The sequence below is a fragment of the Ananas comosus genome, linkage group 20 (assembly GCF_001540865.1).
Source record: "Ananas comosus cultivar F153 linkage group 20, ASM154086v1, whole genome shotgun sequence".
In the NCBI taxonomy this organism is placed as follows: domain Eukaryota; kingdom Viridiplantae; phylum Streptophyta; class Magnoliopsida; order Poales; family Bromeliaceae; genus Ananas; species Ananas comosus.
In genome coordinates this window covers 9,575,726-9,592,597 of record NC_033640.1, presented here as the reverse complement: position 1 = coordinate 9,592,597, position 16,872 = coordinate 9,575,726, and the positions used below count along the sequence as shown (strand labels likewise).

The following is a 16,872-nucleotide window of genomic DNA, read 5'->3' as shown; positions in this document are numbered from 1 at the left end:
GAACAAAACATCCCTTAAAACTAAGTGAGTTTAGAGCTGGCTCGCTCTAATATTATGTTGCCCAAAATAAGAGAGTTTAGTACAGGCTCGCTTTAATATTATGTTGCCCAAAATATTAATATTCTATGAGAGAGAGAGAGAGAGAGAGAGAGAGTACATGTCCTTTGAGATCTATAAATACCCCCGTGCCCAATCAACTCCTATCACAATCTTTGCACAAAGTCAACTTATATCCAAAACCCCTTCAAACACCTCCATCTAAGCCATGAGTTCCATGGGCTTTTCCTATGGCTACATCAACTCCCTAAAAGAGCAAACCAAGAAACAAAAGGAGAAGAGAGGGAGGAAGAGAAGGGGACTAGTAACCAAAAGGGCTCAAAAAGAAAAGTAAATCCGAGCGCCTCGCCTTCGCCGTCGACGGCGGCGGTTTCCACTAATGGAGAAGAGAATGGAGCTCATGTTACCAAAAGCCAGGAGTAAAATGAGCAAAAATATATGATATATATGTGTGTGGGTGTGTGCCTTTGAATTTAGATAATGCAAGTTAATTTCATCTTGTTTGGGCACCTGATCATTCCTAGTGTGCCAACAAATTACAGCTCTTGTTTATGTAACTCCGTTGTTGGAATCATTAATGTAATAATGTGATCTTTATGTATTCCTTGTGATATTACCAAATCCATATATTTAAAATAGGATTTCCATAAAATAGCTCAATATCCCTTTCTTATTGAACGATGAAACTCAATAAATTTCAATTCAAAAAGAAAATTTCATGAATAAAAGTCAATTGAGCTCTTTTTAAGTGGTTGCAAATGAAGTATTCAAGATCTGAAGCATTAATCTTCACTCAAAAATTAGATTTTGATTTAATTCTTGATCGACTTGGTCGACTAAAATGATAATTAGAAGTTTAATACATGATATAGGCTAAGAAAAAAAAAAGAATTTAATGCCCTACAAAAGGTTTTTGGATCAAATCCTGTTTGAAGTTCTCCAAATCACTAATTTCGATGAAATTGCAAATCATAATTTAGTAAATTCTCTGTTCGGAATTATTTGATTTGCCACCATTTGAGATAATTTTAGTAAGTACAAGCAAATCCTATAATTAGAAGGTCCGATTCGCAATTTTTCATTTTTTGTTTCCTTTTTTGCATCTTTTTATTAGTAGAGAAAACATTAAGTTGCCAGCTTTGCTGTGTGGACCCTCAAGAATATTACTTTTATGAGCTATTAATGTCTCGATTGAGTTTTTTGAGAGATAGGTAGCACGCCACCCACTTCGTTTATTTCATTTAAAAATAAACTTAGCTAGAGATGTGAATCAACTAGAATTCGAATTTGCGACCTTTGGTACCAACCACCAAGCCAAAGCCACTTAGAGACAGTCGGTTAATGTCTTGATTGTTGATATATATATATATATATACTAAATTGATCTTTTAGTTAATATGATATAAAAGTTAATTCGAAATCTCTTCATTTTATATGGTGGTGGATTCAATCTCCATTTTCAATATTTAGGGACTGTTTGGTTAGATGTAATTACAAACACAGTGTAGTTGGAAATGCAGCAGTTGCAACTATATACATTATGATTGGTTGGATGTAGTAAAAAGCGATGCAATTATAAATAATTTATTTGGTTGCATAGAGTTGAAAAATAATTTTTAAAATTTTATTACTTTATATATATAATAATAATGAGATTACCTTTGATACCTTTTGTAAAAAAAAAAAAAAGCATTTCTTAGAATAGTATATATAAAAATAAGATTAGTATACCTAATAATTTTTTTGACTCAGTTTTACAACAGATCAAATCTTTTAGGGGCGTTCTTCGCTTGGTTGCACCGCACTACTTATCTTGTCTCCGTAGTAATTCCCAGCACATCGACGTACATCAATATTGACATGCCATTAACATTGCCATATTCGATGCGGGTTAATAACTCTCATTAAAATTNCTATATATATATATATATATATATATAGATCAAATGAATCATATCACGTGCATTAAAAATCTACAAAATAAGAAACGTAATATACAAGAATTTATACCATTATGATATATGTGGGAATTGAATAAGAAACTTTGGGTGTTTGATTTCCAGGGAAAGTTTTTTCCTGCAAAAGATTTCTTCAGATTTCATAAAAAAGTTTCCTTTCCATTTCTAGGTTATTTTTATTTAAAAAATGAAAACTATCGGAAAGATGTTTTTTGGGAAGATTTTTTCTTTTCCCAAAAATAATTTGTGGAACAAAACATCTCTTAAAACTAAATAAGTTTAGAACTAGCTCGCTCTAATATTATGTTGCCCAAAATAAGAGAGTTTAGTACATGCTCGCTTTAATATTATGTTGCCCAAAATATTAATATTCTATGAGAGAGAGAGAGAGAGAGAGAGAGAGTACATGTCCTTTGAGATCTATAAATACCCCCACGGCCAATCAACTCCTATCACAATCTTTGCACAAAGTCAACTTATATCCAAAACCCCTTCAAACACCTCCATCTAAGCCATGAGTTCCATGGGCTTTTCCTATGGCTACATCAACTCCCTAAAAGAGCAAACCAAGAAACAAAAGGAGAAGAGAGGGGAGGAAGAGAAGGTCACTAGTAACCAAAAGGGCTCAAAAAGAAAAGTAAATCCAAGCGCCTCGCCTTCGCCGTCGACGGCGGCGGTTTCCACTAATGGAGAAGAGAATGGAGCTAATGTTACCAAAAGCCAGGAGTAAAATGAGCAAAAATATATGATGTGTGTGTGGGTGTGTGCTTTTGAATTTAGATAATGCAAGTTAATTTCATCTTGTTTGGGCACCTGATCATTCCTAGTATGCCAACAAATTACAGCTCTTGTTTATGTAACTCCGTTGTTGGAATCATTAATGTAATAATGTGATCTTTATGTATTCCTTGTGATATTACCAAATCCATATATTTAAAATAGGATTTCCATAAAATAGCTCAATATCCCTTTCTTATTGAACAATAAAACTCAATAAATTTCAATTCAAAAAGAAAATTTTATGAATAAAAGTCAATTGAGCTCTTTTTAAGTGGTTGCAAATGAAGTATTCAAGATCTGAAGCATTAATCTTCACTCAAAAATTAGATTTTGATTTAACTTTTGATCGACTAAAATGATAATTAGAAGTTTAATACATGATATAGGCTAAGAAAAAAAAAAGAATTTAATGCCCTACAAAAGGTTTTTGGATCAAATCCGGTTTGAAGTTCTCCAAATCACTAATTTCGATGAAATTGCAAATCATAATTTAGTAAATTCTCTGTTTGGAATTATTTGATTTGCCACCATTTGAGATAATTTTAGTAAGTACAAGCAAATCCTATAATTAGAAGGTCCGATTCGCAATTTTTCATTTTTTGTTTCCTTTTTTGCATCTTTTTATTAGTAGAGAAAGCATTAAGTTGCCAGCTTTGCTGTGTGGACCCTCAAGAATATTACTTTTATGAGCTATTAATGTCTCGATTGAGTTTTTTGAGAGATAGGTAGCACGTCACCCACTTCGTTTATTTCATTTAGAAATAAACTTAGCTAGAAATGTGAATCAACTAGAATTCGAATTTGCGACCTTGGGTACCAACCACCAAGCCAAAGCCACTTGCTCCAGAGACAGTCGGTTAATGTCTTAATTGTTGATATATATATATATATATATATATATATATACTAAATTGATCTTTTAGTTAATATGATATAAAAGTTAATTTGAAATCTCTTCATTTTATATGGTGGTGGATTCAATCTCCATTTTCAATATTTAGAGACCATTTGGTTAGATGTAATTACAAACACAGTGTAGTTGAAAATGCAGCAGTTGCAACTACATACATTATGATTGGTTGGATGTAGTAGAAAGCAATGCAATTATAAATAATTTATTTGGTTGCATAGAGTTGAGAAATAATTTTTAAAATTTTATTATTTTATATATATAATAATAATGAGATTACCTCCAATATCTTTTGTTTAAAATTACTCTCAATAATTGGGCGTAGCTTATACCGTTACAATTACCGTATAATTATAACTACATGCAACTACACGACCCTTAATGATGCCTCTGTTCTATTCATCACGCCACGTTGGCTCGCTTCTTGCGGGGATTTTCTAAACTAGACAACATTTTGACTCAGTTTTTTTAATAATCCATATGATTAGAATAAAAATATATATGATAAGATTCTTTACGAAAAAAAAAAAAAAAAAAAAAAAAAAAAAAAAAAAAAAAAAAAAAAAAACACAAAGTCAAAATCAGTCTTTTTAACTTGTAGACAAAGTTTGTTTGTTTGGTTGAAGTCCACGTTCCACCCACTTGATATGTCGTCACCAATGACCAGTAAGCAAAAAGTGTACATGAGACTTAACACTTACATCACAAACTTGTTCCCCAAGTTTATTTGAGCATATTCCAAATCCTTGTAACACTATAAATTCCCCACTAGTTTTGAGTCTTCAATCCATCACAAAGTAGAGGAAACAATTTCCTGATCATGGCGTCGATGGGGGGCGAGTTTATCGAAGCCTATGTTATGAGGAACATATATAAGGAGAAAGCGAAGGCGACCGAAGATGCTGCTGCGGAGAAAAGCTCGAAAGAGACGAAGCGCAGAAACGGCTTCCTGGGGATGAGAAAGAAGGTTCATCCGAATGGTTCGGCCTCGTCGAGCTGTTCGGAGAAGCACCATGCAGCTACAAAGTAGAGAGAGAGCTTTGAGTGATCATAGAATGGCTTGTTTCAACAATGTTTCCTCAGCTGTAAATATAGCTTATCTAGAAACCTAGGGATCTTCTTGTTCAATGTATGGAAGTATCTTTATAAGTTACAAATCATGCAGGTAAATTAATGGAAAAGCATACAATAAAGTATCGGAATTCGACACACTATTGATGACAAATAGAATCTGAGTAAAAGAATGTCGATACGTGAACGAATTTTGCATGTTATACGAGAAAAATGTCATCTAGGTATAGAACTTCTTTAGTTGAAAACTTAGACTTACTAATGTCTCTGCAACTTCTTCGATTCTCGCATGTGAATAATCCCCAGCAGTAAACTTCTCCACAATTCCCTTCGCCTCGATTACGCTGTGACCAGGCTCCTTCTTGAGCCTAACGTCCTTCAACAGCTTTCGCACTTCGGCAACCCCGTCCCATCTCGCATCCAACGCGTATAGATTCGACAGCAGTACAAACGGCGAACTTGTTCTCGGCTGAAGATCGAAGAGTTTCTTCGCTGCACGCTCACCAACGACGACGTTCCTATGTACGAAACAAGAAGAGAGAAGACTGCCCCAAATGATGGAATCATTGTTAAACGGCGACTTGTGAATGTAGCATTCAGCTTCCTCTAATCTCCCAGCTCGACCCAACATATCGATCAGACAAGATAGATGCTCGATTTTCGGAGAAATGTTGTAATCCGCTCTCATGGAATCGAAATAAGCTAAGCCTTTATCGACTAACCCCGCATGGCTGCAGGATATTAAAAGCCCAACGAATGTGGCGGAATCGGGGCAAATTCCTTCTACCTCCATCTGCTGAAAAATCTCTAGAGCTCGCTTTCCGAGGCCGTGATTCCCAAGCCCGACTATCATCGTGTTCCAGGAAACCAAATTCCGGTTTCGCAGTAGATTGAACACTTTGGTTGCGCACCCAATCCAACCGCACTTTGCGTACATGTCGATGAGAGCATTGCTGACTCCGACATCTGCATCGAACCACCCGGTTCTTGAAACGTAAGAATGAATCTGACCACCGTATTGAATCGACGCAAGCTCCGCGCAGCAAGCCAATGCACTGGCGAATGTGAATTCGTCAGGGCGAACACCGTCGGCGTTTTTGGTCTCGATCATCTCTTTATAAACCATAATGCCTTTCGCATGGTCTCCGAAATGGGAACATGCGACTATACGCGAATTCCACGTGATAACATCCTTTTCTATTATCGAGTTGAAGACCTTCTCGACCTCTTCGATTGAACCGCATTTGGAGTACATGGTCAAAATGACATTACCCACAAAGGCCGTGATATCGAGCCCGAGCTTTATGCTTTGGCAATGAAGTTCAACTCCAGTGTCCAAATCCTTTTTACTCGTGCAAATTCCGACCACGGCCACATAAGAGAACTGATCGGGTCGCAATCCTCGCTGGTTCATAAGTCGAAACAGCTCCAAACTGTTCTCTACATGGCCATTCTCTGCAAAACCCCCGATCATAGCATTGTATGACACCAAATTCGGCTCCGCAATGGCACCGAAGATCGAGTACGCTTCGTGAAAGCAACTGCATTTCATGTACATCGAGATAAGCGAATTGGATACGAACGACACGTCAAAAAATCCTGTTTTGATCACGTCGGCGTGAACCTGTTCGCCTTGCGACAGGGCAAGTAGGGTAGCACAAGCACTTAACACACTACCATATATATACTCGTTCGGAACGAATTCCAATTGCGAAAAGAGATTAAGAGCCATCAAAGGCTCTCCGGATTGATCGTAGCCCGAGATTAGCGCCGAGAACGAGACGAGGTTTCTCCTGGGCATTTCATCAAACACCTTGTGGGCATGCTTAAGTTTACCACATTTCGCATACATGTTCAGGAGGTGGTTGGAGAGGAAGAGGTCGTGTTCAACACCTGATTTGATGAGCGCAGAGTGAAGGGAGGCGCCATGGGAGAGGGATTTGAGCTTGGAGCAATGGTGGAGAAGAGAACCGAGCTTCTCTACAAACACCATGTATTGAAAAGGAACATGTAGTATACTAGTATATCGTGTCGGAAATATTGAAGAGCCTATTTCAAAACGAAGTATTGTTGAGGGTCCTCTATATAATTTTACCCCAGAAAGTTTGGGATGACTTTCGAAATATACATATCGTAAGGTCTGTAAGGAAAGAAAAAAGAAATTCTATCGAACACAAATTAGCATCAGAGTTAAAATTTCTCAAATCTAACCTAACCCAATTTCCTAATTACACAATTCAAATCGACCATAATACAAGATTAGGCCAATTGGATTTGGGTTAAACCCAACCCAAAGTTATAGCCCTCTTATTTTATCCATGGTTCGATTCAAATGTTCAATAAATTTATCTATGCACAATTGGAAATTTTAGCATATGTAAAAGGTCAAAGTAGTACATGGCTAAGGTGCACAAGTGTACTAAATTGTACTTTTATTTTTATTTTATGAGGGCTTTAATTTGTAGTACATTTTTGTAGTACAATGCCCAAAGAACCAAGTGCATGGCTATAAATAGATGAGCAAAAGTTTTGTTTGAGGAGAATAATTGGGATCTTCAAGCATCAAATAAGCAGTGTAGAGTTGAAAAATTTGTAAGTTTTGTGAACTCGACTTCTTTTTCCGTCAAGATCATGCAATTGTCAACAAAAGTTCGAATGATTTCGTAACTTCGGTATCAGAACAAATATTGTCCTTGACAAGATATTTGAAGTTAGGACATCAATTTCCGAATTCCACGGAAACAAACAGGTACTCTCTCTCTCTCTCTCTCTCTCTCTCTCTTTATGAACTTTTGTCACTTCACATTGAGTTAACTTTACTAGCATTGTCATTATTCGCATACAAAACATTCTTTTTTTCAAATACATCACAAGTTGAAAAGACACAAGATCCAACAAAATTATCATCAATCAATTAATTAAATAGGCGAAAAATTTGTAAGCAACAGCTCACAAGTTTACAAGCCACATTCCCTAAAATCTTGAACCAAATTCAAAATCAAAATCAAAAGTTTAAATTCAAAATCAAAAGCCCTCACTTAAGGGTTCCTCAAAATCTTGGACTCACCACACCCCAGAATTGCTTCTGGGAGGCGCCCCACTTTTTCCACGCCCTCCTCAAACACGATCCCCATCCCCATAAAAAAATGGGACTCGATGTGGCAGTGAAACGCCCACACCCCGGGGTTATCCGCACGGAACCTCAGTGCGGTCCACCCCATAGGGTGCAGCGCCACCGTGTTCTTCATTATCGGGTCCCTCAAATTATACGACCCCGGGTCCGCGCCCGGGTTATACTTACCCGACCCGTACCCCAACACCCAAAAGTCGTGCCCGTGCAGGTGCCACGGGTGCGTCTCGCTGTTGTTCGGCGTCAACGTGTTCGCGTTCTGGAGAACCACGTCCACCGTGGACCCGAACCCGACCCGGTAAATCGCGTTGCTCGTCGTCGCGTTGGGGTTCTTCTGGGGTACGCGTATGTCGTAGCCCCTGTAGTCGTACGTGTCGGGGGGTGGGGCCCGGTTGTACACGTGGCGGAGCCCGTGCTTTAGCGCGACGAGGTAGGGAGTATGCGGGAGCTCGTACGAGACGTTGTTGAGGGCCCACCGCATGCGACCGTTGACCCGGTTCTGGGTGTTGAGGAGGATTATGACCCGGTCCGGTTTGGGCGGGACCGGTTGGATGTGGTCCGGGTGGGCCCGGACGGACCGGCTCTGGGCGACCCGGGTTCGGGTGTCGTTCCAGGCCGGCCCGGGCGGGAGAGCAGATCGGGGGCTCCGCAACGGAGGGTTCGGATAGTAGTTGATGATCGCGGTCGCGGGCGGGGTCGCCGGCTTGCGGCTCACCACGTGCGACGCCGCCCAGTAGTTGCGGGTCGGGTCGCGGTCGGCTTTCAGTAGGACCGAGTACGTCTCGCCCGAGTAGATGTACAGGTTCTGAACCACAAACGGGTCCACATAGTGCCCGTCCGCTTCCACCACAGTCAAGTTGTGCCCCTAAAATTAGCACGATCAAAATTTTTAAAGATCAAATAATCGAATGCGTTTTAAACAATTTATATTTTAAAGAGGCGACAAAGAAACTTGGACTTGTATTAGATCTCAGTCATGTTTTCGTCTCCCAAAAATATATATATATAATTTAAGATTTTTTAATTAAAAATTCAAGGGCATTTTGAAATCGATCACATGATCGTGTCCATTTCCTCTTGTATTGCACGTTGAGGGTGAACAAAAAATAACGTATAATTAATTAAAATATATATACATCACAAGTGGGTGACAACCACTAATTTGAACTTTACATTAGATTAAGAATAAAATCAAAAATAATACAGCTGGGCCGGTCAAGGTGATCAGCAACCCATTACATAATTTATAATTATAATATTATGTAATTGTGCTCATAATTTATAATTAAAATATTACTGATACTATATTATTCAAAAAATTATTATAGTAAAAGCTGGTGTAAAAATATATATTAACACTTCATCGATGGTTTCAAAACCCTTGTCTTTTGTAAAAATTATTCATTTATTTATTTTTTTATTTTAGTACTTTTTTGGGAAAACTTCAAAAACCTCCCCTGTGGTTTTGTGCATTCTCACTTTGCTACCCTGTGGTTTAAAACGTATCAATTTTCCCCCCTGTGGTTTCGTTTTTATCTTTTTGTTATCAATTTTATTATTATTTTTTTTTAAAATCAGTGACAAAGTTAAAATTAAAGGATACTAAAGTGACTATTTGATAAATATAGATGGTTATCTGAAGTTTTTTATATATAATTTAACGAAATATTAACGAAAAAGCTTCTGAAAAGATAAAAATGAAACCACAGGGGGGTAAATTGATACGTTTTAAACCACAGGGTAGCAAAGTGAGAATGCACGAAACCACAGGGGGGGTTTTTGAAGTTTTCCCTACTTTTTTTAAACAAACGTAGTCGTCAGGGATTGAAAATATGAAAAATATAATAGTCACATTGGTGATGCGGTGTTTATGATCAATCAAATTACTTTTTTGGAATTCATCTGTTCTATTATGATTACAGAAAAAAGTTTATTATGTTTTTGTTCTTAAAAAAAAATATGATTGATTAGATATAGATGATGTGATGTATCTGCTACATAGTGGGATTTTTTGTCGAAAACAGGTACGTAACAGATAGGAGATGAAACGGTTACCTCAATTTCGAAGCTGAGCGCGGAGAGGGAGGAAATGCTCGCGATGCGGAGGCGGTAAGTTTTGCCGGGGACGACGGTGAAGACCGGGGACGAGCACTCGGGGTTGGTCGCGTTGCAGGTTCCGCTCGTCGCCAGGGAGCAGTTGAACCTCCCCCGCCCGTTGATCAGAAGCGACTACAACGTTCAAATCAAAAAGTTTAGGGTCTCAAATGTCGAATTCAAAAGTTGGCAAACTAGTAAGAAAAAAAAACAGGGACCAAAGTGCAATTTGTAAAAGGAAGGGATAGCAAGGTGCAAATTACCTGGGGCTCTCCTACAAATACGAACGGAACGGAGGCGAGCCCAACGGCCTGTTCGTACGTGCTGTTGTGCCACCAATCGTTGAGGAGTATGGTGTGCTCGTGATCGTATTTGAACGGCTCAGATACGCCCTTGGGGACCATCACCTTGATCACACCGTTGAGCCCCNTAATAATTAAACCCAAAAAAAAAAAAAAAAAAAAGTTGAGGAGTTTTTTCAAAATACATATAGTTGAGAGTGTTAATTATTATTATTTTTTGTATGTATAAAACTAACTACTTACTCTGTCGACAACGAATCTGTAAATAAAGGTATCCCCAGGGACTATTGGGCATTGTGTCACCCCTTCTGTTCCATCAAACCACGGCGTTCCAATCTACAAAATTAATTTTTTTTTAAAAATACTAAGTAGTTGAATCAGTAAAAGTACGAGATATGATGAACGGCTGAAAAAATAACAGATGACGAATGTATGAATACGTAATAATTACTTTTATTCTTCTTTCGCGAGCGTTACCTGTCGAATTCCGTGCCAGTGGATAGCGACGTTCTCGGTGAGTAGGCTATTTTTGACCTCGACGGCGACGGTGTCGCCTTGCTCGGCGACGATCGTCGGGCCGGGGGTCTGCCCGTTGATCGTGACCGCGAGCTTCCGGTAGCAGTCCGACGACTTGAACTGGTACGATATCTCCCACTTGTGGTGGTGAACTCTCGCTTCTACAAAAACCGCTGATGCGCAGGCACATAGCAATAGAAGCAGCAGCTTGGTTTCTGCTGCGGAGAAGCACTTTGATGAAGAGCTCATCTCCCTTTCCCCCCAAATGAAACTGTGTGTTAACGTTGAGAGGGTTATTTCTCAGAATATATGATGAGAAGCTAAACACTATATGTATCTATATATATATATATATATATTGAAACTTACATGGAAATTTCAATGAAGATGATAAAAATAAAAAGAAAGTTGACTGGTCAAAATATGGTGCCTTAAAGCAAAGACAGTAAAAAGCTTAATAAGTGATATCTAAACTTTTTAATTTAAAAATTAATTATTTTATATTTTCAGTTAAGTTGATTAAAAAAAAATATACGTAGTTATAACTGTTGTATTTTAAAGTGCATATATCACTAATTATACTGTATTTTTAGATATATTCAATCAAACAGTTGTTAAGATAATCTCTTATTTTTTTACATACATTCCATATATACTTGTTTTAGAAAACAATGAATTGGTGAATGTTTAATTTTCATAATAACAATAAGATTTTCATATTTAAATGTATGATTTTGTAGTCATAATTAGTTGTACGCGGAAAGGAAAGTGGGTGTCCATTGCATGTCCAATTTGACATTTTCTATTATCGGTTGCTTTGTACAATAATATTTTTAGATGTTGTGATTGTCCTTTTTCAGAATAAAATAATTTTAGGTAAAAATGTATGGAGATTCCAAACTATTGACCATTTTGAAATTGTCCCCTCGGCCTTTCACTTAAATTTTAATAAAAATTTAGAGATTTTCATTGAACTTTATTAATAATTTCATCAAATTTAATAATTTTAATTATTTTTATTAAATAAAAATTAATAATTTTTAATCAATCACTAATAAAACTATTTATTTCAAACAAATTTTGAAGTAAAGTAACTAAAATAATTTAATTCTAAAATATTAAAAGTTAATGCGTTTCTCGGGATGCATGATGGTTCTTATAATATTCTTTATAGCAATTTGATCAATATACTTTTTTGATGGGCATGAAAATTTAGAAAATGACCTTTTTTTATATATATATAAAATGAATATTTTGTCATTCTACTGTGGAAAGTGTATTAATTTTGTTTTCTTTTTCAGATATTACTAAATGCTATTTTGTATTTAAAAGTTTAAATTTTTTTATGCTTAAACTTAAAAGTACAACATATATGAGTTTAGGGACTCAGTTGTGTAAATTGAAAACACAGGGACCAAACTACCATAAGGACATAGTACAAGAATCATTCATGCACTTTACATAAATATTGATATACTTTAAAAAATATTTTATTAATGTGAAAGTGTTGGGAATGTGTGAATGTTGCAGAAGCAAATAAGGCCAGAAAAAGAAAAGCAATGTGAATAGTACACACTTCACGTGGGTTGGCTTGAATTCAAATTAAGCAATATATATATAAATATAATAATAATAATAATTCAAATAGTTGATTAATTTATATATAGAAGTAATTTGAATTCAAATTTCACTATATATATATATATCAATAAATTCCATACTTGATTATATATAGAAATAAATCAAATAATTGAGTTATAATTGTAGATAAGTCGGGATATTGTAATTTAATGTCATTAATGCAGCTCAAGAGTATCAAATTGAATGATTGAAAATTTGAGTAGAGGTAGAAATTTATATATGTCTATTTTTGACTATAGAGATAAATATAAAAGATTTAAATCTTTATAGAGATAAATATATATATTAAAGATTTAAATTTACTATTGTGAGACAATATATATTTAGTAGGATAAATAAAAGGGATAAATATATCAACTCCTTATGTGAACTTACATGGCCCTCTCGCGTCCCCAGCTTTATACTTTTTTTGAGAAATATTGAGCGAGCTATCTGCTTCATTTATTAAGAAAAATAAATTAGGTTTACAGTGTGGAAGCAGTTAGGGTTTCTGAAGGAAAACCAAAATAGAGAGAAAAAAAGAAGGAAAGACGAAGAAATGAGACCGAGACAGAAAAAGTGAAAAAAAAAAAGGATCAAAAAGGAAGGAGTGAGAAGGAAGCGAGAGGCGAGAGGCGAGAAGGGCGGGTCCAGTTAGAGGTGCCCCATCCAGGATTTCAACAGCAGTAAGGACCGGTCGGTTGCTCGCGAAACGTTGGGGGGCGTGGAGCGGAAAATGAAGTTGTTCCTTTCTGTTCCCAACTTTATGTTAATATATATGAAATATATATTTAGAATAGTTTCTGTAGATGAAGAGATTAGGAGCAGAATAAAGATAATATATATATGAAATAAAATAAGGTAAAAAGAATTAGAAAAACACTCACATAATCACAAGATGAACTCCACCAATCTCGCAGCTTTAAGTACAAACCGAATTTCTACAAAACACTCAGATTTTTAATTCTAGTTTGATTAGGATTTGTATCGAATTTAATTATGTATCACATCTAATTAACAAAAAAAATAAAAAGTCTAACTAGTATAAAATTTGTTAAGTGTATATATATATATATATATATATATATATATGGAGTAGGTCTTGTGTGCTATTAGGAGCACGGAGGCCTCCGTGCTCCTAAACTATTTTCGATGATAGAGCTTCCAAATCGACGATCGGCTCCGTTAGACTTGATTTAGTGTATTTGAACTATTTAGAAAATAATTTTTGTGATTTTTCAGTATCATTTCCCTAGCGATTGAAAGGGTTAAAAATCAACAATTTTTAATAGTTGATGTATACTGTTTGCAAGTTTAACGGTGTAGAAATATTCAAATCAGATGAAATTTTGATAGAAAATTCTTTATACTATTTACAGCAAGATCAATATGTTTGATCAAAAATTTTAATACTATATCACCACTTTTTGTGAGATTTTTATTTTCAGCCGTTGATTTTGAACCCTTTTGATTGTTAGGTAAATGATATCGAAAAGTCACAAAATTTATTTTCTAGATACTTCAAATATACTAGAGCAAGTCTAACGGAGCCGATCGTCGATTTAGAAGCTCCATTATCGAAAACGGCTTAGGAGCATAAAAGCCTTCGTACTCCTAATAGCACACAAGATCTACCCTGCGTATATGTACTATATAATTCCTCAACTATTTTTCTTTTTATTAATACCCCTCAACTCTTTAATACACCCGATTTAATTATTTTCATCAATAAACTTGATAAGAACTACACTATAATTGCTAATTTCGTTAATTCCAAAATTTTCTTTTAAAAAATTAGAAAAGTCTCGAGCTAAAATAAATAAATAAAGTTAGAGGGTCTATTTCAAAACGTGATTTAGTTGAGGGGTTAATGTCAAATTTCATGAAAACTTACCCCAGTTTTTAACCCAAATCATTGTTAATTAAGTACACATTAATTAGTCTCAGTAGATCATTTTAAATTTAAACAATGATTTAATTTTTAATTAATTGTTATAGCATTGACTCTGGATGCATAACGTGCGGGTCACGTACGTCAATGCATGCATGCGGCGATAATTTAGGGGTCAGATATATTATAACGTCAAAGTCACTTCGACGTATACTGTTCACTTAATTATAAAAAAATCTTTTTTTGCTAAAAAAATAAACAATATTAATTTTGAACTTCAGTTTTAACTCAAAAAGACACGTTCGTTAGAATTTTCGTTAATTTTAATAGTGACATGTTGAGATAGTATATTTTTAATTAAACTCCATTTAAACTCTTTCAACTATACCTTAAGTATCAAAACTCAAAAAAAAAATTATAGAAATATATTTCTATGTGAGAATTTAATTAAGCGTTTTAACATTAAATAATTTTGTCACATCATTTTAATATTTCTACCAAAAGTGAAGGACAATTTTAATTTATCGAAACCATTTGATACAAGACTAAAGTGTATAGAACTGATGTCGTTTAAATTTTTTATACACGAAAATATTTGAGACATGTAATGGAGCGCAAGTGGTTTTTATAATTAAGCCTATAATTATTACATGATCATGTGAATTTTGCTATGAAAATAAGTTAATTGACTGACTACAGGTTAGCTAACATAAAATGTTCCCATCTCCAGCGCAAAGCAAGAGAAAATTCCTTCTTATTTAGGGCCCATGCATGGTATACTTTGACTTGGAATAGCAAATTAAAGATGATGACTGTGGAATTTGTCATTGTTAACCTCTGTGTGTTATATATAAAAATATATAAATAAACACCGTTTTTTTAATAACTTAAGATTTTAGAGTACAACAGTTATTTCGTATGGTATTAGAGTAGACGGTTCTAAGTTCGAGTCATGTCAGGCTCCTAACATTATTAATTTCTTCCTATTTAATTCAAATCCACGCGCATTATGAGCATTAATTGCAAAAGATCTTTAGAGGGAGTGTTAATATAAAAATATATAAACACCATTAGCTATAAGCTTAAATTTTTAAAATACAATGATTGTTTCAAACTGTGGTGGGTGTTTTCTTTTCTTTCTTTTTTTGAACCACAGTGAGATATCAGTAATTTTGCTTCAATTAATTTATTTTTTATTTGGGTCCCGTTAGAATAGACAGTGTACAAATTCTATGGAGTCCTTTTTCTATGGTTTTGACTTATCAAAAATGAAGAATACGACGGAATCATGTAGAAAACTATACTCTATTTTATAGATTCCTGTGGAATTCAGAGTTTCTTTTTTTCTCCAAGTAGTATAACACTTGCATAAAACAATATCTTGATGTGAAAAAGCTTGGTATATATATTTTACCAATCCTAAAACTTTTAGTCAACTGTATCAGTGACGTACGGTCGGTAAACTCTGTGAAACTTTCAATATCTGAACTTTGAACTTTGAATATTTGAACACGTGATTTGAACTTTGAATATCTGATGCCAATCATCAAACTCTTAATCAACTGTATCAGCTACGTACTGTCGATAACTCTGTAAAACTTCGATGCAATTAGGGTTATTGACGAGGTACGTAGTAGGTAGCAGCACTTTCTAAGTTTGTAAATATCTGATACCGAAGCTCTCGCGATGGTTCCATCTGGTTGGTTTGAGGACTCTTTATCTTTTTGATATTGGTGGAAACAATCAAGTTTTTCAAGTGCTGTTGAAAGTTTGCGTGTACTAAGTTAAAATATAATGTTCGATCAATGACTACTTTGACTTCGAAATTGGGAGTAGTTAAAGTATCATTGACTCACTTAAATCAAATAAATTAAAAAATTAAATAATAAAATTAAAATTTTAAAAAGTTATATAGTTGATTCAAAATAATTTATGATAACTTCTATATGTTTTTACTCTTTTGTTTTTCCGAAACTTCGTGCAATTGAGAGCAGTAGTAGGTAGCTGCACTTTCTAAGTTGAAAATATCTAACACCGACACTTTTTTGAAGGTTTCATCCAGTTTGTTTTTATGACTCTTTCTCTTTCGATATTGTGTGGAAAAAATCAAAATTTTCAAATACGGTTGAGCGTACCTTAATATAATATTTGACTATTAATTTTTTAATTTTCGATTGCGTACGTACTCGATCAACAGTCTCGTAAATGAGTCGTTGTTTTACGATTTAATTATAGCATTTTAGAAACACTATATATTTTTACAATTCAAAATGGCCAAGAAATTAAGTTATCTTCGTACCATCTGAGTTGGAAAGGGACAAGAAAAGCTTGCATATTCTTGTTTCAGAGACGTTTGATCGATCTCATCGTGTATTTTCTAATTTATCACAGAAATTGAAGAGAATTTTTAAAATCTTACAAATCCGCAAAAACGAACGGCTCCCACCCCTAACGAGACGTTGTTTTCTATCTGTACTCGACGAAAAATTCTAGAATGCCACGGATATATTGATGACGTGACGTAATAAACTAATCAAATATTT

At 35.1% G+C, this 16,872-nt stretch overlaps 2 protein-coding genes across 2 annotated transcripts; both read right to left on the bottom strand.

Moving 5' to 3' along the window:
• Positions 4,278-6,919, bottom strand: LOC109725784 (pentatricopeptide repeat-containing protein At4g13650-like). The gene is made up of 2 exons (XM_020255137.1): positions 5,036-6,919; positions 4,278-4,724 (listed from the first exon to the last, which is right to left on the bottom strand). Exons 1-2 carry the CDS (start codon positions 6,767-6,769, stop codon positions 4,563-4,565), a joined length of 1,896 nt encoding a protein of 631 aa, XP_020110726.1. The 5' UTR covers positions 6,770-6,919; the 3' UTR covers positions 4,278-4,562.
• On the bottom strand, positions 7,667-11,134 carry LOC109725785 (L-ascorbate oxidase). The gene is made up of 5 exons (XM_020255138.1): positions 10,780-11,134; positions 10,535-10,638; positions 10,264-10,462; positions 9,962-10,135; positions 7,667-8,771 (listed from the first exon to the last, which is right to left on the bottom strand). Exons 1-5 carry the CDS (start codon positions 11,065-11,067, stop codon positions 7,815-7,817), a joined length of 1,722 nt encoding a protein of 573 aa, XP_020110727.1. The 5' UTR covers positions 11,068-11,134; the 3' UTR covers positions 7,667-7,814.

Coding starts and splice junctions, on each gene's coding strand:
- LOC109725784 (XM_020255137.1), bottom strand. CDS start 6,769: ATGGTGTTTGTAGAGAAGCTCGGTTCTCTTCTCCACCATTGCTCCAAG. Junction 4,725..5,035: donor AAGAAGTTGCAGAGACATTA/GTAAGTCTAAGT, acceptor TCTACTTTGTAG/CTGCATGGTGCTTCTCCGAA.